Genomic DNA, 26,479 nt, shown 5'->3' with positions numbered 1-26,479 from the left:
AATGAGGTACCTAAAATTGGATAGGCATAGAGGAGGAATATGATTGTAAATAATGATAAATACCCAAGTATTAATTAGATATGGGAAACTGATCATTAACTTGTCTTAAAAGTAAACATGTACAGTCTTTATCAAATCTCAACGAATTTGCATCTGTGTGTGTATATACACTTATGTATAGAAAAACCATATATAGAGGCCCAGAAAGGATTTTAATAGTCATCCTTTTTATTTTGTACTTTGATTAAATGCTAAAGTTCTTTACAACTCTTTATAAATTAAATCACAAATTAATTTATATATTGGAATTACTTGAGGCCTATTGGAAATGCTTTAGAAAAAGGTCTGTTGTTTTAAAATTATTTAAGTCTTTAAAATAATATTTTCTGTGTTAAAAAAGACAATGGAGGTAAACTCTTCAACTGTTTTTCAGTTACCAAATGGCAACATCTGTTTATGTCCCATGGTGTTGGGTCTTCAGATGTCAGGGCTACTCACTGAACCCTGACTACTGCACCTTAGGAAAGTAAGAAGGAAAGCCTCTGGAACTGTAGCCATGACATAGCTTCTTCTGAAATTGTAAAGGAGCATGTAGGCTCTGGGTCTAGCTCTGTAGAGCTCAGTTACAGAACTTACAGAACTAAAATATCTCAGAGGTAACCTATATCAGTCTCATGTTGTTTACATGATCTTAAATCCAGATATTCATTTATATATTACCTTGTTTCAAAATAGTCTTTAAAAGATCGAGAACCAAACACATTGGGTTAAAAGTCATGTGTGCTGACAGTTGAGTTATAAAAATGAACATTAGGTTGTTAAGAAAAGCTGGTCTCTGTGACTCCTTTATGTAAAGGGTAGTTTAAAAATCAGTTTAAGACATCCATGGAGCAAGTGATTTTATGATTTAGATGATGGAGATGGATTTATAGATTTCATCCACAAACAAAATAACAGTGTTTTAACCTTTGTTGAGAATACAGGCTTTAAAAGCATTTCTTTCTTTTCTTTCTTTACAAAGTGCATATTTCCTATAAGCTCAAAGAGGAAAAATAGATATAATTAACATATACAAATTTAAGGGGTATTACTTTTTGTACCCTTGAACAAACATATACTGTACCCAAAGAGAATGTATCTGATTGGATGCTTAACAACCTGAAGAATACTATTATTAAAATGTAGATGCTTGTTTCTATAATTTGTAAGCATGAGAACAAAGCTAAATACAAAAGGATATGTTTAAATCATCAACTAAATTTTTACAGACATTAGTTCTTTCCTTATGGGGTTGTAGAAGAAAGCAACCCCCCAAATTATTTGACCCTCTGTAGTATGATCGGTACAGGTTGCCAAGGTGGTAGTTTCAAAGGACAGAAACAGGCAGACCTGGATTTAGCCCAGCTCTTACGTAGTTTTGCAGGATCAAGCCTACCACTTAACCTTTCTGAGGCTAAGTAAACTGAGGTAATACCTCATGAGTTTGTTACATGTAATCTTACATATTGCATATGTTCAGTACATGATAACTGTTATGGTAACAGGTGGAGTTGATTATTGAAGGCATTAGATTGGATTATACAAAATTTTGTAGATAAAAAATGGCCAAATTTCAGACCTCATTGTAAGGTGTTCTCTTTCTAGACACCTCAAGAGTACTATTGCAGTGAGCAAAGTATGGATGGCAAAGCCAGATTCCTTGGTGAGTTTTCAATCAATAGTCATGGATGGCCTTTTTATCAATGATAGTTACAGTATGCTGAAATAATATCCATAGCCATGGAGCTTAGGTATCTCAGACTATCCATCCCTTGCTTCCAGTGCAGACAAGTATTTTACATCTTACTAAAGTTAGCATATTAAACTCATTGCATTCGAATGGTTATAATTCTGTTCCATGCTACTAAGAGTCAAAAGTACACAGGAAGGATAGACACAAGCACACTGTTTCACTGGCCCTTTCTAATAATATCAATAACATAGACAAGCCTATCTACTTTTGGTGATCCATGTACTCTCCTAAAAGCTCGATTTCAAGGTATTTTCTATATTGTTGATTTCTCAGTCACTCTCCTTTGTACTTGAGGTAGGCGTTTCCGGAAATTTCCACTCAGCATGATGTAGAGGAAAGGGTTAATGCTGCTGCTGGCATAGCTGAAACAGATGGAGAGATAATAGCCTACATGGAAGGCCAGTGTGGGCTGCTGCATCTTTAAGTTCACCAGTTGTATCACGTGGTAGGGGGCAGCACTTAGGATAAAGACCGCCACCAGCACCAGCACCATCTTTGTCAGCTTCATCACTCTCTCTTTTGGAACACTGGGATTGTAACTATAAAGGAAATATTAAGATAGACAGAACATAAACAACCATAGAAATTATGGGGCAATGATTTTCTAGAACTTTCATCAACAGAGATGTAATGCAGTTACCATGTGCCCCTTGATATGTTGTGATGAGAACTGATTTTTCCCCAAAGCACATAACTACAGTCTAATTGTGATACAATATCAGAAAAATTCAGATTGGAAACATTCTACAGGATACCTAACTAGTATTCCTTAATACTCTTTAGGTCATGAAAAATAAGAGAAGAGTAGAAACTGTCATAGACCAGAGGAGACTGAGGAGACATGACAACCAAAGGCAATATAGTATTCTGCATTGAATCCTAGACCAGAAAGAGGACTTTAATAGAAAAATTGGGATACCAATTTCCAAAAAATTGGAACACAATAAGGGATAGAGTTTAGTAGGTAGTAATGTACCAATGCCATTTTCTTTGCTTTGAAAATTGTATCATGGTAAGGTAAGGTATTAATGGAGAAACGAAGTGAGGAGTATATAGGAACTTTCTCTACTGTTAATGTAACTCTTCTATTAATTTAAAATTATTCCAAAATAAATGTTTTAAAATTCCCAAGTTTTATCACGTTATATTTAGACATTCAATAGAAATGTCCTAGGGACACAGTTGAAGCAGGGACACCCTAGGGAATAATATATATATATATATATATTAAAAAACAGCGTGGCAGCGGAAAGTCATTGTAAGGTGATTGCTCTGCAGTTTATCAGAGTAGACACCATCATTCCTCAAACTTCTTCCATTTTGAGGGATAACTAGACAGTGTGAGCTCTGTTTCATAAGATGCTCTTTGCATTTCTGAGAAAAGTGCTGGGAACACAGTGATCTGCTTTAGTGAACTATCCTAAAAGGGCTCAAGCATCCTTTCCACCTGTCAGTTTCTTAATGTTCCATATGATTCCATTTCAACTGTTTCACCAGCTCAGCTGCCTATAATACATTTAGAAGCTAAATTATTTTTCTATATAACTGTGGCTGCTTCCCTTTTCCATTCTAAACAGACCACCCTTTAGGGGTGCAATATTTCCAAAGAATTTCAAGAAGCTAAGTGAGAAAAAATATCATGGGTCAGTAGAACACCTATACCTTTGGCATTAGAGTTTGCTATGAATTTTGGCTCATGGACAAGTTGATCACCTATTTGACTTCTAGGGAAGATGATGGGTTAGGAGAATCCTAAACTCACCTCATTCCATGGATACACCTAGATAACACCCACATTAGTGTAAATAGTCCAGAAAATGATCCAAAGACTGGCAGAACAGACTCTCCATGGTTAATCAGAGAGAGGAGGGCAGGCACATCAAAATGGTTGGAAGGACAAAGATGCAGTCATGCACCAAACTGATATGTGAGACTGTTTTCTGGAGGGCAGGAAGATCTAAGCATGATGAAGGCAAAGGAGCAGACCCTACACCAGGTACCCCAAACAGGGGAGGACTTGCACTTGGAAGATGAATCTTCACAACATTTGGCTTTAAAACCAGAAGGGCTTAACTTCACAAGTTTTGCAGTCAGTGAGGCTTAACACCTGGAACTTTAAAAGTCATCAGGGTCAGCTCTGGGAGAGCCAGAGCATAATAGGAAACTGAGTTCCCACCCTTAAGGAGACAGCACAACAAACCATCCCTTGGAGATAAAGAATAAAAGCAGGATTTTGAAAAATGCCTGGAGTTTGTGGGAAGATTTATTTACTAATCTCAGAACATTTGCAGGAGGAGCAGAAATTATTAGGAGACTTCTCCAAGAATAAAAGAGCTGGGAGTGCCATTTCTCTCCCTTGCCCTCCGGCCTAGATACATGGACACCTAGGGAACCAGTATAAACACTCTTTACTTGGCTTGCACACAGTGTGCCCTACCCTTCCTGCTCTCCTCAGAACTCTCCAACATGCCCTTGGTAGCCTCAAAAGTGGCTACATGTCCCCTCCCAGAGCAGAACTATGCAAATCTTGCCAACGTCACATTCTCTGGATCTGTATTCTCCAATATACCTTTGGCTGAAGCCCATGCAAAACAGTGCCACAAGCTTGGCAGTGTGCATATAGCTTGGATAGTGGTCAACAGCACTCCAAAGTGACTCTTGCCCTGGGGAGAAGGGAAGATAACCACCCACACCAGTTCCACTGTGGTCCCAGTAATGGCCCCAGGGCAGAAGTCTGGCCTGATTGCAGGCCCTGACCAACAATGAAAGCTTCTCTGGGGACAACACAGGGAGAGTGCCCTACAGTTCAGTGCGACTATAGCTGCTCCAGATGCCTGGTTTGACCCAACTCAAGACCAGGGCAGCCCCATATTGATCCATTAACAACACAGGAACCAAACCCTGCCTACAACAGGCATAGAGAGCCATTGCCGATGACTGGACTGAAGACAAATGCAGTTCAGCTATAATAGTAAGGCACATGCAACATGTATAGGAGACATCCCTGAAGTGCCAGGTTCTGGTGAACAATGAACATTGCACCGCAGAGGACTGTAGAGCCTTTTCTTCATAAGGCTACTACTTTCAAAAGCAGAAGATACAGCTCAGTTTCCTAACATATAGAAACAGACACGGGGTTAGACAAGATGAGGACCAGAGGAATGGGCCCCAGATGAAAGAACAGGACAAAATTACAGCAAGAGAGACAAATGAAATGGATATAAGTAATATGCCTGATAGAGAATTTAAAGTAATGGTCATAAAGATACTTACTGGACTTGAGAAATTACTGAAATTAAAAATATACTAGAGGGAATTAATAGTAGAATAGAGGCATGTGTGCTGCCAAAGTTAATACAGAACAGTAAAATAGAGGAAGCAGAAGAATGGATCAGTGACCTAGAAGACAGAATAATGGAAAACAATCAAGCTGAACAGGAGAGAGGGGAAAAAAATGAGAATAGATTACCCTTAACTCATGACACAATCAAGCATAAAAAACTTGCATCACAGGGATCCTACAAGGAGAATTGAGAGAAAAAGTGGGCAGAAAATTTATTTGAAGAAATAATAGCTAAAAACTTCCCTAATCTGAGGAAGGAAAAAAACATGCAGATCCAGGAGGCACAGAGAGGTCCCAATAAAATCAACCCAAGGAGATCCACACCAAGACATATAATAATTAAAATGGCAAAAAACTGATAGAGAATTTTAAAAGCAGCAAGAGAAAATAAAATATTTACATAGAAGGGACACCCCATAAAACTTCCAGTTGATTTTGTAGGGAGGAAGAGAGTGACATAATATATTCAAAGTACTAAAAGAAAAAATCCCTGCAACCAAGAATGCTCTCTATTCAGCAAGGCTATCATTCAGAATAGAAAGAGAGATAAAGGAGTTCCCCAGACCAACAAAAGTTAAGAAATTCATCATCTCTAAACCTCATAAATATTAAAAGGGATTCCTTGAGTGGAAAGGAAAGACCATAAACAGGTATTAAAAAAAGTAGAAAGCATAAAAGTAGCAAAAATGTCTATAAAAGCAGCCCAGGGATTCACAAAATAGAAAGATGTAAAATATAACACCATATACCTAAAATATTGGGGGGAGGGGAGTAAACATTTAGTGCTTTTAGAATGAGTTCAAACTTGAGACCATCAACTTAATACAGACTGCTATATATAAGATGTTACATATAACCTAATGATAACCACAAATAGATACACAAAATATATAGAGAAAGGAATCCAGGTATATCACAAAACAAAGCCATCAAACTGAGAGAAGAGAGTAAGAGAAGAAAGGAACAAAGAAGAACTACAAAAGCAACCTTAAAATAACTTTAAAAATGACAATAAGTACATATTTATCAATAATTACTTTAAATGTAAATGGACTAAATGCTCTAAAGATAAGGTGATTGAATGGACCTATCTATATGTTGCATACCAAAGTCTTAATTCATTCCTAAAGACACATGCAGATTGAAAGTGAAGGGATAGAAAAACATTTAGCATGCAAATGGAAGTAAAAAACAAAGCTGGGGTAACATTACTTATATCAGACAAAAAAACTTTAAAAAAAAAAAGATTGTAACAAGAGGCAAAGGATATGACATAATTATAAAGGGAACAATCCAACAAGAACATATAACAATTGTAAATATTTATGGAACCAATATGGGAAAATCCAAATACATAAAGCAGCTATAAACAAAAATGAAGTAATTGATAGTAATACACTAATAGTAGGAGACTTTAACACTCCACTTACATCAGTGGATAGATCGGATAGAAAAATCAACAAGCAAACAGTGGCCTTGAATGACACATTGGAACGGACAGATCTAACAGATATATTCAGAACATTCCATTTTAAAAGAGTGGAATACACATTCCTTCAAGTGCACATGGGACATTCTCCAGAATAGATCACAAGTTAGGCCACAAAACAAGTCTTAACAAATTAAAAAAGATTGAAATCATATCATGCATCTTTTTCTGACCATATGCTATGAAGCTAGAAATTAGACACAAGAAAAAGTCTAGGAAGAACACAAATACATCGAGGTTAAATAAAATGTTACCAAATAATGAATGGTTCAATCAAAAAACCAAGAGGAAATAAAAAAATATGGACACAAATGAAAATGATAACACAATTGTCCCATATCCTTGGGATGCAGCAAAAGTTGTTCTGTGAGGGAAGCTTATAGTTATATAGGCTTACTTCAAGAAGAAAGAACAATCTCAAAGAAACATCCTATTTTTTATACATAAAACAGTAGAACAAGAACAAACAGAACTCAAAACCAGGGAAGCCCGGGTGGCTCAGCAGTTTAGTGCCATTTCGGCCCAGGGTGTGATCCTGGAGACCGGGGATCAAGTCCCACGTCAAGCTCCCTGTGTGGAGCCTGCTTCTTCCTCTGCCTGTGTCTCTGCCTCTCTCTCTCTCTCTCTCTCTCTCTCTCTGTGTGTGTGTGTGTCTCTCATGAATAAATAAAATCTTAAAAAAAAAAACAGTAGAAGGAAAGAAATAGTAAATATTAGAGCAGACTAAATGAAAGAGAAACTAACAAAAACACCCACAATAGAAGAGATCAATGAAACCAGGAACTGGTTCTGTGAGGAGATCAACAAAATTGATAAAACTTTAGCCAGACTCATTTAAAAAAAAAAAAGAGAGAGGAGACTCAGATAAATTCAGGAAGAGAAGAAATAACAACCAACACTATAGAAATAGAAAGGACCATAAGAAAATATTGTGAAATATTATATGCCAACAAATTGGACAACCTAGAAGAAATGAATAAATTCCTAGAAACATAATTTCCCAAAATTTAATCAGGAATAAATAGAAAACTTGAGCAGATTGATTATAGATCAATCTTGAACAGATTTCATTGCTAGGCAGCAATGAAATTGAATCAGTAATTGAAAAACTCCCAACAAATGAAAGTCCAGGACCAGATGGCTTCACAGGTCAATTGTAACAAACATTTAAAGAAGAATTAATACCTATTCTCAACCTATTCCAAAAAAAAAAAAAAAAAAAGAGGAGGAAGGAAAGCTCCCAGATTCATTCTATGAGGTCAGCATTACCCTGATACCAAAACCAGATAGACCCTACAAAAAAAAAAAAAAATGATAAGCCAATATCTCTGATGAACATAGATGCAAAATCCTCAACAAAATATTAACAAACCAATCCAACAATACATGAAAATCATTCACCACAATTAAATGTGATTATTCCTGGGTTGCAAAGGTGGTTCAATATTCACAAATCATAAAGGCCTTTTATGAAAAACCCACAGCTAACATCATACTTAACGGGCAAAAACAGCAAGGATATTCTCTCTCACTGCTTTTAATAAACATAGTACTGGAATTCTTAGCCACAGCAATCAGACAACAAAAAGATATACTAAGCATCTAAATTGAAAAGAAGTAAAACTTTTCACTATCATGCAGATACATAATAGTATATTTAGAAAACCCTGAAGACCCCACTAAAAAATCTACCAGAACTGATAAATGAATTCAGTAAGGTTGTGGGATACAAATCAATATATAAAAATCCGTTTTCATTGCTATACACTAAGAATGAAGTAGCTAGAAAGAGAAATTAAGGTAACAATCCCATTTACAACTGCACCACAATTAATAATATGCCTAGGAATAAACTTAACCAATGAGATGAAAGATCTGTACTCTGAAAACAATAAAACACTGATGAAAGAAATTGAAGATACCACAAACAAATGGAAAGATATTCCATGCTCATGGATTGGGAGAACCAATATTGTTAAAATGTCCATACTACTCAAAACAATCTACAGATTTAATGCAATCCTTATCAAAATACCAATAGCATTTTTTTCCCACAGAACTAGAATAAATAATCCTAAAATTTGTATGGGACCCCAAAAGGCCCCAAATAGCCAAAGCAATCTTGGAAAAAGAACAACCCTGGAGGTATCACAATTCCAGATTTCAAAACATACTACAGAAATGTAGTAATCAAAACAGTCTGGTAGAGGCACAAAAAATAGACACGTAGAATAATGGAACAGAATAGAGAGCCCAGAGTTAACCCCACAATTATATACACGATCAGTTAATCTTTGACAAAGGAGACAAGAATATGCAATGGGAAAAAGACATTCTCTTCAACAAATGGTGTTGGGAAACTGAACCACTTTCTCACAACAAGCACCAAAATAAACTCAAAATGGCTTAAGGACCTAAATGTGAGATCTGAGATCATAAAAATCCCAGAAGAGAGCATAGACTGTAATTTCTCTGACATCAGCCCTGGCAACATTTTTCTAGATAGGTTTCCTGAGGCAAGGGAAGCAAAAGCAAAAATAAACTGTTGGGACTACATCAAAATAAAAATCTCTTCACAGCAAAGGAAACTATCAACAAAACAAAAAGACAACCTACTAAATGGGTTGTCATATTTTCAAGTGAGATATGTGATAAAGGGTTAGTATCCAAAATATATAAAGAACTTATTTAACTCACCACCAAAAAACCAAATACTCCAATTAAAAATTGGGCAGAAGATATTTCTCCAAAGAAGACATACAGATGGCCAACAGACACATGAAAAGATGCTTAACATCACTCATCATCAGGGAAGTGCATTTCAAAACCACAGTGAGATATCACCTCATACATGTCAGAAATGGCTAAAAAACAGAAAAAACAAGTGTTGGTCAGGTTGTGGAGAACAGGAATCCTCTTGCACTGTTGGAGGGAATGTGAACTGGTGCAGCCACTGGAAGCAGTACAGAGGTTCCTTAAAAAATTAAAAATAGAATTACCATACGATCCAGTAATGTGCTACTGGGTATTTACCCCCAAAATACAAAAACACTAATTTGAAAAAGATATATGTTACCCTTTGTTCATTGCAGTATTATTTATAATAGCCAAGATATGGAAGCAACTCCAAGGTTCACTGATAGACATGAATAAAAAATGTGTGATTTATACATGTGATGGAATACTACTCAGCCATAAAAAGAGGAAAATCTTGCCATTTGCAACATGAATTGAGCTAGAGAGTATAGTGCTGAGGGAATTAAGTCAGTCAGAAATGGAAAAATAACCATATGCTTTCATTTGTAGCTGGAAGAAACAAAGCAAATGAACAAGGCAAAAAAAAAAAAAAAAAAGACAAAAAAATAGACTTTTAAATATAGAGAAGAAACTAGTGGTTGCCAGCAGGAATGTAGGTAGGGGGAATGGGTGAAGGAGGTGAAGGGGATTAGGAGGGGATTAATTAAGAGGGGGTTATGTGTGGGAAATCTAGTGATTTTGTCTGTCTAAAACATACAGTAATCTATTCTAAAGACAGATTTTAATAATATTTTTAAAATCTACCATGTTATGTATTCACTGACTCAATTTGGTATAGACAATTTCAAGTAGAAATAATTTTTTAAAAAGATTTATTTATTTTTAGAGGGAGAGAGAGAAAGTACACAGGAGAGAAGGGCAGAGGGGGAGAGAGAATCTTCAGACACCCCAACCCCCACCCTTCAACTGAGCATGGAGCTAGGCAGGGCTCCATCTCCTGACCCTGAGACCATGACCTGAGCCACTGTCAAGTGTTGGATGCTTAACCAGCTAAGCCACTCTGGTCCCCCTGGAAAATAATCTAGATTTATTCATAAAGGTTTTTCCCAAATCTTTTGTCTTAGGGTAAATCTTTGGTTTTATTTAGTCCTAATTAATCTTGTCCTAAGTATTCAAATATTAATGAGATCCCTATTCTCAAAATTAAAAAATTAAAACACAAAAATTAGAGAGTTATATTCAGCATCTAAGATATTTACATATGTACACAACTCTGCAAAGTGTACAAATAAAACATTTAAATACCATTGTTGATGAAAAATATAAAAGTATTCTTTAAATAGCATCTTGAGTTCTGTTTACATTTTTATGAAACCATTACCTCAGTGATTGGAACATTTATCACTGAGAGATCTCAAATAGCTGCTTCAGAACATGTCCTGTTTTCAGAAATTGCTCATGTAGACATTAATGCCCATATGTCTAAATGTGGTATGTTTCAAGTGATTGTTGTTTAAATTTCTATTGTAGATGTCTTAGGATTTCTGAATTGTTCTTTCAACAAATAAAATAAAATAGGGTAAACACTTACCATCTTGCATCTTTATTCTGTTGATACATCTCCCAAGTATAGCATAAAATTAAAATATAGCACACCAAAATCAAAGGCAAAGGGAAAAAAAAAGTTGTTATCGTCAAATAAAGTGTATACCTGTAAAATGAGAGAGAAGATATGACTGTCATATTCACAAGGTCAGGAACTGTCGTTTACAATTTATGAGGCATGATTCTCTAATTTTTCAGGGCCTGAGATAAAACTAAGACACAGTGGGATTAAGTGGCTTGCCCAGCTAGTAAGTAGCAGAGGTGGGATTTGAACCCAGATGGACAATTGAGCTGCACAGTCCACATTTGTAATCAAGGCTCCAGCTGGCCTCTCCAAAGGCCTGTTGTGAAATGAGCCAGTCTCTTCGTCGGTGCTCCCCCAGGGGAAATTCTCAGGTAAGAACTCCGTTTCTGCACAGATGCCAGGTATCCTCCTTCCTGGAAGAACCTTGGCATTGGCAAAAGAAGACAGCCCACATTGGGTACGTGCAGACAGGGTGGCAGAGAGAGAGAGAGAGAGAGAGAGCACCTGGGACCAGAAGGGCTCCAAAAGTGCTTCCAATCTCAGTTCTCCATAAAGTCCTCTGGGGAGATCAACCCTTGAGCCTCAGAATATCCTTTATGATAACCAACCAAAAATAGCAGAAGCAGCTACTGGTGCAAAACAGTGAATCCTTGTTATTTCTTTGGCAAAGACTGAAGTCCTACAGTCACCAGGTTATGCTCCTCTTTCAGATATGTTGGGGTCCATATTAATGTATCAGTGATTAATTACTGTACTAGTGAATAAATATCATTTCACCATTAGATTGGCAGGTGGATTTGGTCTGTGGGTGCAGCCATTGCTGATGGGCGAAATAATGAATAAACAATCAATCCTACTGATGTTGCAGTCCTCTGGAGATTTTCGTTACTGGAATTGGAGCCTTGCCGGGGCCTCTACCATCATCCCTCTTGGGCTGTGACTACATGAGGCAAAACTGACTCATCCATTTAATAAGTGGTGGATGAGAAAAAGGAATCTTCCAGATTGACTGGAGATAATATATGCAAAAAAACATCTTACACAATACGTGACTCTTAGTAAGCCAGGAAAAAATTTTAGTCATAGACTCTAATGCTATGTTCAAAATTTCAAATAAAATTTTTGACTTAATTTTTCTTTTCAGATTAAAATGTGAGAAATCCCTATGTTGGCTGCTGCGTTAGTTACTGAGAGCTACTATAACAAATTACCACAAACCCAATGGCTTAAAACAACAGAAATTTATTGTTTCCATTCTGGAGTAAGAACTGAAACTAAGGTGTTGGCAAGGTTGGTCCTTTTGGAGGTTCTGAGGGAGAATCTGCTCTGTGTCTTTCTCCTTGACTCTGCTGGTTTCAGGCAATCCTTGGTGTTATTTTGCTTGTAGACTCATCACCCTGTCTCTGCCTCTGTCTCCTCAGGCACCCTCCTCTTTGTGTCCCTTCAGTTCTCACTCTCCTCATCAGGGCATCAATCCCTGATTTGGGGCCGGCTGTAATCCAGCATGACCTCATTTAACTTATCTGCAAAGTGCATGTGTTATCTGCAAAGACCCTATTTCTAAATAAGGTCACATTCACAGGTACTGAGAATTAGGACTTGAGTAGATCTTTTTTTTTGCAGGGGGACATCATTCAACCAAACTCCAGCGGCATGCTGATAGGGCTTGAGTCTTGGTAACTCCCAGGCCTTGTTGGAAATTTTGCCCCCCCTTTATTTGGTTGTGTCTGGTTGCCATGGATCTTTAAAATCCATATTTAAATATGTTTGTGTCCACTGAGGCTACATAATTAAACTCCAGATCTGTTTCTAAAGGTTACCTTCCCCTTAAAATCAAGCTACCAACCTGATTGTGCAAAGCAGGAAACTAAGCAGGGAGACTGCCCCTTAGAGGATCCCCAAGAACACTCTGTGCCGCTGCTCACGTGTTGACAAGGAGGATGAAGCACTTCACAACTTAATTCAACTCTATTTTTCTTAAGTTTTAACAACCTACCGGAGTACATCGTCAGGGGATGTTAAATCAAAAGCACAACTCTCCACGCCGTCTTTAAATTTGATGACCTTCGAGTAGACCCAGACAGGCAGCGCCAGAATGAAGGAAGCTGCCCAAAGGCCCAAATTGATGCGGATGGTCTTGTACCTCGTTCTCCAACTTGTAAGTCGAAATGGTTGGACGAGAGCCAAGTACCTGCAAAGCCAGTTAAGAAGGGTTTGGGAACAATCAATAAAAGCACTGAGCTCCAAGGATGAAAGGTTCATGACAAGAGTAAATTATTAGTATTATTATCTTCCCTGAAGCACACCTCTATCAGGGTAAAAGAAAGTTATATTTTTTAAGAGCTGGCTGGTACCTGTAGAGAAAACAACTCTTGACCCTGCAAGTCTGAATAAACCACTCACTGAAATCGCTGTCATTTCCACGAACACACTGATAATAGTGAAACTCTGCCCTGTGCAAACTCTCTCTTTGCGAAGGTGCTTCCCATGTAGGCTAGGCTCTGGAAAACTTTGTCTCTGAGTGGGGGTTTCCTCCAGGAGGGAGAGGCCCTCTTTCCAGTAGGATTTACTGACAGGGAGGCAGGAAGGAGGCCAGTGCACTGGCTAGTAGGATCCCCTGGCAGGATGAGGTTCTGGACCACTGGGACAGACGTTTTGCCCAGATGGCCTTTTGGTGGGGGCCACCAGCTCCTGGAGGTTCAGGTCACAGAAGTTGCAGTGAGGATAAACAGATGTGGCTAGTACAGACAACGCAAAATCCTCAGGGAACTTAGGCTGGATGCCCGAGGGGGGAAATGGGCTGATTTCATAGGGGAAGGGGCTTTCTTTCTTTTCATTTTTTTTTTCCATTTCTGATCCAGTAAAAAAGGATAAATCGTTAATTAAACTTGAAGTCCTGACATATCAAATATATTTGGTTGTCTAGAAAATCCAAGAAGAATTTTTCAGAGCCAACTGAAAGCTAAAGGGTGAGAAAGAACCTAGAACCCAAGAGGAAGAGTATTTGTGAGAGTGCAGTTTTGCTAGAGTTGCAGGTGTTGCAAGGCAGTAATCACAGACATTAAATAAATGCAAAACATGTTCTGATGGTCATTTAATTTTTATAGAGCTACTTAAGGAAGATTTATAAAAATTAAAAGATTTCCTGTCCCTGTTCTTTCAATTTTGTATAAGAGACAGGACGTTTTAAAGGACACTTAGTTAAGGGACCCTTTGGCATGCAGGGAGACACTTGTGGCCCAAGGTACCCCAGCCCCTCCTCCTTCTGCATATTGTACCTTCATTACCTGTGGCTAAGGGGAGAAGGCCCTCTTCCCCTGCTGGGGAAAGAGATGACGTGGTACTTGTACAACAGCCCAGCCATCATTCTGTCTGGGATGAAAGGATGATGGAATCATGGCATAAAGAGATTAGGGAATCTTCTCTAATCCTCATCCTAACACTCTCCTTTCCCCATCTGAAAACCCTTCAATGATTTTCCAGCACCTTTGAAATAAAATTCAGAATTCTTACCATTATTTGTAAAGTCTTTCTCTACCTGTCCCTCCCTGTCACTCAGGCTGTCGTTTGTGCCCGTCTCCCTGCTGGCCTTCCTTCAAGGTCTCTTCCCTTTCAGGGCCAGGTGCATGCTGTCCTTTCTGCCGAGCAGAAGCTCCCTCTGATTCATCTTACTCTTCTGTTGAGTCTCTATTTAACAGTCTGTGTCTCAGGAAAGCCTACCCTGATCACTCACTGTCTATAATGGCCAATGACTTTACATGCAGATTGTAGGGGAACTCTCCTTTTCCTTCCTAGTATATATCATTGTTTGGAAATACACATTTACCTGTGTGACTTTTCACTTAATATCTACATCTTGGGAGTAGAAGCCCCACGAAGGCAGGAACCTTGACTATCAGCTTAGTGCTGTTCTATCATCCTGTATCCAGTGTAGTTCCTGGCCTGTAGTCTTACTCAATAAATATTTGCTTAATGAATGAATAACTAAATAGGGAATTTGGTTTCTACTTACTTTTGATATTCTAGAGAATTTATTTATGAAATTAGTCTAGGCAGCTTTCATCTGGAGGCTTATTTTTAATATTTTGGATGTTTACATAATTTTTTTGGTATGACTTGGAGGTAGGCACCCCCTATTGAAATATTTCACACCTGTAGTTATTACTAATCAGAAAAAGAAAAATGAAAATTATCAGAAACACTTGAAATTTATGTTCTATTAAACTGGCAATTAAAACCACTTAAATGTATAAGCAATCAAGATCACTGATGGCACGGTCATGGCCAATACCGTAGTTATGGCCTTGCAAAGAAAACTCCATTTCTTTTTACAAAATTGCAGATATTGGGGCACCTGGGTGGTTTGGTCATCTGCTTTCAGCTCAGGTTATGATCCTAGGGTCCTGGGATTGAGCCCAGCATCAGTGTCCCAGCTCAGCAGGGAACTTGCTTCTCCCACTCCCTCTGCTGCTCCCCCTGCTTGAGCTTTCCCTCTCCCAAACAAAGAAATAAAATCTTAAACCCCCAAATCGCAGATAGTGAAGTTTTATGCATTTTGTACAGATGGAACTGTAAGAAATGCTGAAGAGGAAAAGATTCAGGTTTACGGAATCTTCACTTTTCTCTGGTGATGGGATCCTCTAGAGTGAGGGCCGAGCAAAGGATAAGTGCCCAAGTGTCTTAATACTAAAGTAAAAGTTTAGCATACTGTGTCCATTCGATTTAAAAAAAATGACATTCATAGGGCACCTGGGTGGCTCAGTCAGTTAAGTGTCTGCCTTTAGCTCAGGTCATGATCTCAGGGTCCTGGGATGGAGCCCCAGGTCAGGCTCTCTGTTCAGCAGAGAGTCTGCTACTCCCTCTCCCTCTGTTCTCTCTCTCTCTCTAAGTAAATAAAAATCTTTTGAAAAAATGACATTCGGGTGTATAAGATACATATACACATGAGCACATATACTCACAGAAAAGAACCCGGGAACCTTAGGAAATGTGTACAGTTGGTCTGTTCCAACACAGACAAGGTCTATTCACTTTATTTTCAGTAAGAGGTTTACAGAAGACATATGACTTCCCTTCTTTTTTTTTAAAAGCATTCTTAAAAATTTCATTTATTTATTCATGAAAGAAACAGAGAGAGAGAGAGAGAGAGGTAAAGACACAGACAGAGGGAGAAGCAGGCTCCATGCAGGGTGCCTGACGACTTGATCCCGGGTCTCCAGGACCACGACCTGGGCCGAAGGCGGCGCTACACCACTGAGCCACCCGGGCTGCCCCACGACTTCCCTTCTTTAAAGAAAAACCAGTACTCTCCTGTCTTCAGAGTATAGGATATGAAGAAGCTTTTATTATTTCTAAGAGTGGGATTATGATTGGTAAGATATGTACTTTAGGTTGCTTTTTTGCAGTGGAGCTGCCCTGTGCAGAGCCCTCTCCCTGCATTGGAATGCTGGCAAGCTCACCAGGCTTCACTCAAGATACTGTCAGCATTGGTTGGCATCAGCTGAACTAACCAGACCTACATAGTACATTGATTTTAAAATGTGGTATTAATTATAAACTGAGAAGAAGCGCACTCTATTTTTTGAGAATTCTTGTACAGAAAAGCAATAGGTTATAAAAAATGCATTAAACATCATGTCTGAATAATAATGATTCAGTGAGGGATCCCTGGGTGGCTCAGCGGTTTAGCGCCTGCCTTTGGCCCAGGGTGCGATCCTGGAGTCCCGGGATCGAGTCCCACGTCGGGCTCCCGGCATGAAGCCTGCTTCTCCCTCCTCCTGTGTCTCTGCCTCTCTCTCTCTATGTCTATCATAAATAAATAAATAAATAAATCTTTAAAAAAATGATTCAGTGAATGATTTCTTTGAACCTCTCTATTCCTTTGTTTATTCGTTTTAAAAACTGCTCATCATTTCCCCACCCCAAGGGTACACATGGAAGGGTAAAAGAGGCAGAGTTCAGGGAGAAGTCCTGGATTGGACCCAGGAAAATTTAACATAGCCCTCAAGACTGATTGTCAAATCATTCATTTATTAGTACTTTTTGAGCACCCATGTGACAGGCATTGTCACACAGATACTTGGTATAAGTGATCAAAGACCCTGCCTTTGTGGAATTTACATTTAAGGGGCAGAGGAAGCTGAACAATAAACAGTACACACATCCATATACAAAGTAAATTAAACTGTGATATATTGGCAGCAAGGGAGAAAGAAAAAGGTCAGAGCAAAGGAGGTCAAGTGTGCTGGGCTAGGGTAGGGATGAAAAGAAGATGGATGGAGATTCTAAGTAGGTTGTTCTCTGAGATAATTCCTGTTACTCATATTACTGTGTCTTTAGGGCTTGTTTCTGTTTGGGGAATGCTGCTAAAACCTAGTCTGGAGTTCCTACCATCTGTATGATGCAGAGATATCCTAATTTGCCTGCTTCCTGAAGAGGCAGGTAATGAGGTAGTTGGGAAAGCAACCTGCCATGTCAAGAGACAGCCTGGTTCTGAACTGGGCTCCACCACCCACTAGCTCCACAAGTACCCACCATTGCTGCCATCTCCTCAAATAACATTAGCTTACATAGTTGGTGAATATGGTTGTGGCACATTCCAGGTCACAGTCGAATGCATTTTTAATGATGTAAAGTGGCATCATTTGCATTAACCAGTCATAACGATGGGTGTACTAGAACATCTCTTCAGAGCTATTCAGGAGCCCAAATCTAGTCCCCAGATTCCTTTAAGCTGCTAGGTGATGATAGGACTCTGAGACATTCAACATACCAGAAATTGCTCTGGACAGAATGAGGAGACCTACTTCAGTTTTCAGCTTTGCCACTGACTCACCATGTGCCTTCAGAAAGGCCCCTCACTTCTTGGGACTTCAGCTTTCTCATTGTAAGAATGATGGGGGCACTCATTTTGGTTTTCAACATTCATGACTTCAAAGTATTTTTGTCTGGCAGTGAATTATAAATAAAACTAAAGTTAAAAAGAATGATTGCCAAAAGGAGATTTTAGTGTTTTAAGTTTTCCATTAAAAAATAAATTTCTATGAAAGTTGGAAAAAATATTTTTAAGTCCTATGATGAAACAAGCAAAGAATGAGGAACTTGGCTGTTACACAGTAGAATCGATATTTCTTAAATTGGGATGACCGTGGGGAAGCACAAGCACTTCTGGATTATGTTAAGCTATTTCAGAGTTTCTTCACTTACCTGTCTATACTCATCACAGTCATGATGGCACTACAGGCAAACTGGTTGCAGGTATCCAGGGATGTGATAATGGTGCAGAGGGGCCCCCCAAACACCCACTCTCCTCCCCGGGCCCACTGATGAATAAGAAATGGCATTCCAATGATGTGGACCAGATCAGCCACAGCCAGGTTGCAGATATAAATGTCAGGAATGGTTTTTTTCCTGGACCTGAAAGAAAATAAGGAAACTGACAATTGATATTCAAAGTATGTACCATCTTTAGTATATGCCACCTGTTACAAATTGGTAATTGTTAAAATGATTTTTAAAGGGAGTTAAAGGAAAACTTAAACAAATGCACATACAAATTCCTAGTCTTGTGCATATTTAAACATTTTGAACTATACATCTGATAACTAACTGTGGTGGCTTAAAAATATGGCTACAAATTCTTTGATGCTGCTTTCAAAAGATGGAACCTAGTTCCCTCTGAGTGTGATTAATCTTAGTAACCCACTTTTCACAAATGGAATATGGTAGAAATGACAATGTGTGACATAAGAACATAAAGGCATTATAGGGTTTCTCTTTGCTCTCTCTTGAATCACTTTCTCTGGGATAGCCAGCTGCCATCTTGAGCAAGCAACTTTGTGGAGAGGTCCACGTGGAGAGGAGCTGAGGCCTCTTGCCAACAACAAGCACCAGTCTTCCAGGTTTGTGAGTTAGCTACTTTGGAAGTAGATGCTCCCACTCCTGCCGAGATGACTGTTGCCTTGGAGGACACTGCAACTTGATAAGAGACTCGGAGCCAGAACCACCCAGCTAAGCTGTTCCTAGATTCTCGCCCCTTGAAATGGTGTGAGAATAAATGTTTGTTGTTTTAAGCCAGTAAGTTTTGGGGGTAGTTTCTACATAGCAACAAATTATACCGACTCTAAGCTCAGGCAAAAAGCTTAGTTCTTGCTTATTTCTAGCACCAAAAACAGCTGAACAAGGAAGACAAATGGTTTCCATTGTATAATGCCTTTTTTCCCCACTGAAGTGGAAGTCAAATCTTAACAGGTTATTCTTAAAGAAATTTCAACTTTTATTTAGAAATATTCCAACAAAATCTAACCCAATAGCAAAGACTATAAATTAAGACTCTGAAATCTAGAGAAGAAATCTGAAAAGAGTAAACTGGTAGAGAGCCCAGAGGATGATCTCATGACTCCTGTTGGGAGGAGTGAATTCAGTGCTATCTAGATATGGCACTCTTCTCTCTAGGCAAAGGAATTTTCTAAGAGCAGAAATTTAAAATTCATTTGGTCCCTATGTTCAAGGAGTTGGGTTATTCAATAATAAACAGGTAACATCTTTCTCTGGGAGATGCTATTAATTCAGCAAGCATTTTGTTTGTCAACAAACCAGTTATATGTCAAGCATAATATTGTGCTCTGGGGCTGCAAAGCTAAATAATCTATAAACTGTAACATCAAGGAGCTTGTAGTCTAGGTATGTCTAAATAATCACTGCAGTGCAGTGACAAAGCTAGAGCTAGCACAAGAAGCACACAAAGGGGCTTCTGCCCCTTACCCTGGGGACAGTCGAAGCAGATTTCTTGGCAGAAGTGGCATCTGAACTGAGGACAAATAAGACTTTAAAGAGCATATAAAAATTAGCCCTAAGATCATACCACAATTATTAGTTCACTCGGTACAGAGCTTTGCTCTGTGATTTGGAGGCTAGTGTGTGTCTTTATTATTCATTGGCTGAAAATTCTACAGCCTGTGAATTTTATTTCTAAGCCAGTGAATCCTCATGTGAGACTAGTCGGTGAGGATATTTTACCCAGGCTCTGGCAAGCACACATTGTGGGGCAGTTACGGCCATTGAGTACTTAACTCAGCAACCACACTCTGGGCATTGTTGATGCACTATAAAGCATGTTGGTTCCTTGTCCCCAGCAGGTTGGTGACTCATATCAGAAAGACCCAGAATGAGAAGAGATTTGAGGAAAAGATCGTGTCAACCAAAAAAACAGCCAAGTGACTGGCCTTGGTCTCTCATCCTCTGTCCTATCCAGGCCATTGTCAGTGGGAGTTGGGGAGGAGCAGTGGGGTGGGAGAAATAGACCCTAGAGGTCAGGTAGAAAGAGTTCCACATGAAAAACACCACCAAACCCCCCCCATAAATCAGCCTATAAACAGATGTTATTTCCATTTGAATTGGGATATAAACCATAAGTGGTTGCGTAGGGTCTAATTGCAGCAATTAGATTCATGGCCCTTGCTCTTCTCTAGACAGACACCCATCATTTAGTGTTAATGAATTATGGTAATTCTATTGTTGAGGACAGTGCAGACCATTAACTGGCAATTAAAAAGAATGAAATAAAGTGTTTCTAGATGATATTATTTATGGAAAAAGAATTCTGAAGCAAATGATCTGGGCATAAGATAATAGGGCAATAAAAACACATTATGTTCATTATTCCTTTCTTTACTAAAAGTGACAGCATAGAAATTAAAATTGTAAAATCTCTACCTATACAACTTGCATTCTTTTTTTAGGTCTAATTTATCTCTAGATTTTCTGTTGCCAGAATTCATTAGATTCCTGTCTCTCCTGACTTAAACATTTAAAATAAAAAATGTAGCCTTGTGATCATTTTAGCTAACATGTTTTCCATATGGTTAACATGGCCATATCTAAGGCTCACTAATTTAAAGAATGGTAAGATAAATTATGGTATTCCACATTACCCTGCAATAATTACATAGTTGTTACAAATCATAGTCAAGAATATTTAATCAAAAGGGAAACATACTGATTAAGTAAAAAAAAGTTCCAATTATGTATGCAGCATAAATTTATGTAACATTTAAAGAATTTATTTCAACATGTTTAAAAATATGCTGGAATCATATGTCAAGTGATTACAATGCTTATCTATTGGTTAATAGTATAACTGATTTTGACAAAATTTTTAAAAAAATGTATTTACATGTTGCAGTCAGAAGTAACAATATATGCTATGGATTAAATAAAACTGGTAAAAACATATAACACCGCATATGCAGGAGGCTGCTTTGCTGATCAGCTTGCTCTCAGATCCATTTCCCACTCTTCTCTAGCTTTGTTCCTGGGTCTCCTTGCCAACTGGCTTTTGGTTGGTTTTGGCCAATAAGGAAGCACTACTGGAGGCAAGCTGGAGGATGGAAGGGAGGAGAAGCCAGGGCATTTCCTTGTTCTTTCTGCTGTTAGCATCTCTGCCAGTGGCTGCATTCCATCCATGGCTCCACCTTCATCCTGTAGCCTCTATTCTATGGTCCCAGATCCCATTATGGCTGTAGTTCCCACCAGGCAGTTCAGACTCCTGAGGTCTTTTCTCCATCCAGCTCAGGGCCAAGAGAAGGGTGGTGGTGTTGGGGTGGAAGATGGTGGTGTTGGTTAGGACACAGTAGTAGCTTCCTACTTTTGTATATCTCTGAGTTGCTTTACCAGCCTCTGTTTGGCATTTATCTCTATTCTTATTGTGAGCCAACTCCAATGGATTAGTTGTGATTTTGTGAAGCAATGTGCTAAGAACAATTCTGAGTCTTCACACAAGGACTATTTACAAAACAAACATCTGCACAGATTAGAGATGACTGGCATGAATGGGAGAGTTTAGGATAAAGTGACATGTTTGCCAACTTTGCTCTACATACATAGTGTAGTATAGTTGAAAGAGAACCTAACAGGGAATCCCATCTTCATTTCTATGCCCTCCTTGTGTCCTTGGGCAAGGCATTCAATCTCTTTAGATTCCAGAGTTGTCTAGGTGTATTGGACCATCACAACGAGGCTCTCTCAACAACTTTCCAGTTCATGTACACAAATGTGGCTGAAAGTTTCTGCAGTATCTAAAGCATAGGCTATATGTATGTATACACCAACAACAACTTACATGTGGCTGACACTCCTGAGAGTGGCTGAGGGCTGGATCAGAGGGAGCCAGTAGTTATGATTTAAGCTGGGTGGGAAAAAGGAAGAGGACTTGTTCTAAGCATTTCCCCTCCCTGTCTGTTAGTAACTGGTGTTCCACTATTAGGTCACTAATGTTCCTTCAGGTTATTGCAGCGACCCTCTTGTAATCTCTCTATAAAATGTAGATACCTTTGGGAGGGTTAAAAGTAAGGTGTCTCAGTAATTCATGATTTAGTCTGAATTCATTGACTTGACAGGGAGTTGAGGTCAAAGAATGATAGAACGAGGACTTTTTATTTTTCAGGAGACAGGCATCCCTTAGAGAGTCTTTGCCTACATGAAGTTGTCTGTCAGTAGACAGGTGAAAATGTGTTCAGGAGGTGGGAGTGGGGGACTGATGGAGAAGAATGTCCTCCCTTTTGTGGAAGTAGCTTCCCATGGCCCACTGTGACTGTGGAATGTAGTTGTGTAATGAGGCTGAGTCCACTAGTCTCTCTCTGAGGAATTAAAGGGGGAAATGATTCTGTTATAACTGGCCCAATTTCCCTCCTACATTTTTGTTTCCTAATCTGGTTTCCTTTTGACCAGCTATGAATTTAACATGTGACAAACTAGTAATGATCTGCCCTCCCTACTTTATAGTTACCTTCCTTAATGCACAAATTGCTTCTTTTACAAATAGCCACCTAGACTCTCTTTTTTCTGGAAACTCCATCTTCCTTAAACCTATTTTTTAATACATGTTTCTAGTCTTCCTTTGCAAAGCCAGTAGTTAGTTTATTGCTTGCTTGCCATAATTGCTAATGATCTTACTGACTTTCAGTTCTATTCATTCTCTTCTGAGGCAGATATTCATCATAAACGAGAAAGTCCTAAACCTTTTCTTTCTTTTTTTTTTTTTTTTTAAGATTTTATTTATTTATTCATGAAAGAGAGAGAGGCAGAGACATAGGCAGAGGGAGAGGCAGGCTCCACGCCGGGAGCCCAATGTGGGACTTGATCTCGGGACTCCAGAATCACGCCCTGGGCCAAAGGCAGGTGCTCAACTGCTGAGCCACCGAGGGATCCCCAGTCCTAAACCTTTAAATATATCTATTTCTCCTTATTTTTTCTGTAGTCTTAATATTTTAATTAAAGTACCCATCTGCTAAGAGAGTAACAAAAGATCATGGCAAGACATGATGAAAATATTAATATAAATTGACTTAAAATTTGTGGAGGCCAATTTAAAAATTTAAAAAATTAAAAAAAAAAGTGTTAGATAAATTCTAAGCCAAAAATAAATTAAAATTAATTTGCTTTCAAATGGCTTTTGAAAGACTAATACATTTTTGGAGAGCAACTTGCAAAGAAAAATATTAAAGTCCTAGTAAGAAAAATTAAAATTAAGTTGCCCCCAAATGTTTTTTGAAAGATTAAAAGATTCATCTTAAATGCTCCATTAACATATATCTTCTCACATATTACCTAGAAAATGGTAATGATAGAAAGGACAGATTTTTCACAATCATTGCAAATAAGTTGGTCAGTATTATGGCTCAGGTTTTCTTTTTCAGTTAAATGGTTATTTGCTTTAAGTTGAGAATTTGTTTCTAGGAATTATAGCTCAGTATTGACTTTTGGAAGAGTTCACATTCCATATTTCTTCTTTTTTCCAGCTTTGTCTCCAGATTAATAGGATCAGGCTAATACCTTTCGGTGTAATTTGAGGGAAGCCGAGAATTTTCTCTGGCCCCAAATATCTCTCCAACAGCTTGTCACGGTCTGAAATCTAATATTGAAAAGTCTTTGCATATAAAAGTTGCCTGTAGAGGGGATCCCTGGGTGGTTCAGCGGTTTGGCGCCTGCCTTTGGCCCGGGGCGCGATCCTGGAGTCCCAGGATCGAGTCCCGCATCGGGCTCCCGGCATGGAGCCTGCTTCTCCCTCTGCCTGTGTCTCTGCCTCTCTCTCACTCTCTGTGTCTATCATAAATAAATAAATCAATAAATAAATTAATTAATTAAATAAATCTATCTTAAAAAAAAAGTTGCCTGTAGAAAATGCAACCATTTCTGCAGGGCCAACACATTATGAGAACTTGATTTCTCTCTAGTGGGGCCAAGGCTCTATGGGTATGCAACACACTACATGTACCTCTAGGAGAGGACAGTAAAAATACCAATGGGTATGAGGGAAAGATGGAAAGAGAAATGGGCAGGAGCAACAGGCAAGGAGAGAGCTAGAAACATTCTCGTGTTTCTATTAACTTTCTACTTGGAGCTATTGTCTCCTTGAGGCTTCCTGAGAATATCTGTTTATTTCTGTTTCCCTTCCTTGAACTTATTATTTGAACCATCTTTTTTTTTTTTTTTGCCCCTGCTTGATTGTTTTTAATGTATTGTATTTTTTTTTCAATTATATCTGTTTAAATCTCATCTTTTCGTCTATGAGCTTGTTAGGTCAGATGCTGCCACATTTCTTTGGGATTTTCATAACCTTTGGTGCTGGGTTTACAATAGGTTTTAGTAATACATACTGAGTTGAACTACTTCTAGCACTTAAAAAAATTAATGTAAAATGCTTGATATTCCAGAAACCAATATCGCACTGTATGCTTGATATTCACAAATGGCTTTTTAGGACACAATAAAAAATGCCTGAATTCATTAAGAGTAAAATTCTAATACACTAAATAAATCTTCAATTATGGATGGTGTAAAAAATTCCATTGATATGCTACACCGAACAGCAGGAATAATGACAATAATAATTTGAAAGTAGGCTTGCTGATGAGAAGCCGCTTGGGGAAAGTGACCAGTTACGAGCTTTCTCAGGGATGGTGAGTGTCACATCCATCACCATCCTGAGGGCTGCTCTTGCTCTTAATTGTTTCTGGGAGAATTCTTCCATCCACATGGTAAATCCACTGTCTTTCTAGTTTAATGATTTGTTTGTTTTTATTAGGGTAGAGAAAATAGCCTGGAATTTGCAATCATGGGATTTGAGTTCAATGCCAGGATTGTCACTTACTAGTTATGTGATGCTGGACAAGTTATTTTCTCTCCTAAGCCTCTTCTTCTAAATGGGTATAATAATAGTACTGCTCTTTTGAGGACTGAATGATTTGCAGCTGTGCTTTGTAAATATAATGTGCTATACAAAAGATTGTTGTAGTCATATGTTAATATAATGCTGAAAACACCTACTAGGTAGTACTCTCAAATGTGTTTTCTTATATAGAAACAAGGATGAAATTTTCTTTAATGATGGTTATAAGCATGATTAGAGACCAGGATAATAACATTTAACATGTTGATTAAAACAAGTAAATGTGAATATAATCAGGATAGCAAAGATATCAAGCAGTGATGGGGCACATGTACACCAACTCTGAATCCATCTATCAAAGCCCATGGGAAGCAAGAAATTTATTCTTATTCTCCAGGTTGAGCCTTATGCCCAAGGTTTGAGAGGAAATAGGAAATTATCTGAATGAGGCGGGAGATGTGAAGCAAAGGCAGGAGGTGCTCAGGAGCAGATCTCTCTCAGTTTGGCCTACATGGGGCTGGCTGGTCTAAGCCCCCATCTGTGACTGCCTGAATCTTTGGGTGATAAGTAAAGTCTCTCTCTTGTCCAAATGAGTGCAATATAGTCCCTTTCACCAACTGATGAGGGTAGTTTTGTTTTGTTTTGATAAATACAAAAACTTCATCTTTATTGCTGTATAAGCATCTGTGGGCTATACACAGGATAACTCTTATTGCCAGAAAATAAAATGGTTGCATTGCAGTTTTGCTCCATGCCTAGGTTCCACCTCTAGAGATTCTGAATTATTTAGATGAAACTATGTATTAGGAGTTTTGAAAGCTCCTCAGGTGATCTGATAATGAAGCTAAGATTGAGGATGACTGCTATAAAAATTCACTAACCCAGCAGTACACATTGGCTTGGGTCTTTTCATTTTGAGTTTTGCAACTTAGATTTTACTTAATACATGATGCAAATAATCTATAGAATCTCCTTTAATTATCTTAGCCAAATATTTCCCAAACCAATTTCATTAAGAAAAATTATATAAAGGGAAAGGGATTCATTTAGTGAGTATAAGATGTGCCTAAATTATGGAAAAGATAAGAAGCTCTTACCTTATTATAGTGAATACAATGAGGATGTTGCCAACTAGCCCCATTGAACAGATAATCCCAATCATAGAAGGGAGGATGATTGTATCTAAAATGCTGAGGGTGTGATAAGCAAACTCTTTATTGCAGGATTTGTTCAAAGGTTCAGCAGAGGTGTTCCAACAGGATGAGTGAAGTGAATACATTGTTCATGAACTTCTAGTGGTT

General features: G+C 38.4%; 1 protein-coding gene and 1 long non-coding RNA gene across 6 annotated transcripts in view; one reads left to right on the top strand and one right to left on the bottom strand.

Annotated features, from left to right (window-relative positions):
• Window positions 1-16,805, top strand: part of LOC140636591 (uncharacterized) — a 75,113-nt gene extending 58,308 nt beyond the window's left edge. Inside the window, exons 3-6 of one of the 5 annotated variants that reach the window (XR_012033802.1) lie at window positions 1,645-1,702; window positions 11,185-11,382; window positions 12,156-12,301; window positions 12,635-16,805. This is a non-coding gene — a long non-coding RNA (uncharacterized lncRNA). The other 4 variants (XR_012033803.1, XR_012033800.1, XR_012033799.1 and 1 more) reach the window with 4 other exon arrangements.
• On the bottom strand, window positions 208-26,479 carry MCHR2 (melanin concentrating hormone receptor 2). The gene is given in 6 exon segments (XM_072831964.1): window positions 208-2,063; window positions 2,066-2,331; window positions 10,973-11,092; window positions 13,008-13,202; window positions 18,218-18,427; window positions 26,276-26,479. Coding segments are annotated over 6 exon segments (1,017 nt in total). The 5' UTR covers window positions 26,458-26,479; the 3' UTR covers window positions 208-2,019.

This window comes from Canis lupus, chromosome 7 (genome assembly GCF_048164855.1).
Source record: "Canis lupus baileyi chromosome 7, mCanLup2.hap1, whole genome shotgun sequence".
In the NCBI taxonomy this organism is placed as follows: Eukaryota; Metazoa; Chordata; class Mammalia; order Carnivora; family Canidae; genus Canis; species Canis lupus.
Note: the sequence above shows the minus strand (reverse complement) of the source record. Positions and strands in the feature narration are given on the sequence as shown.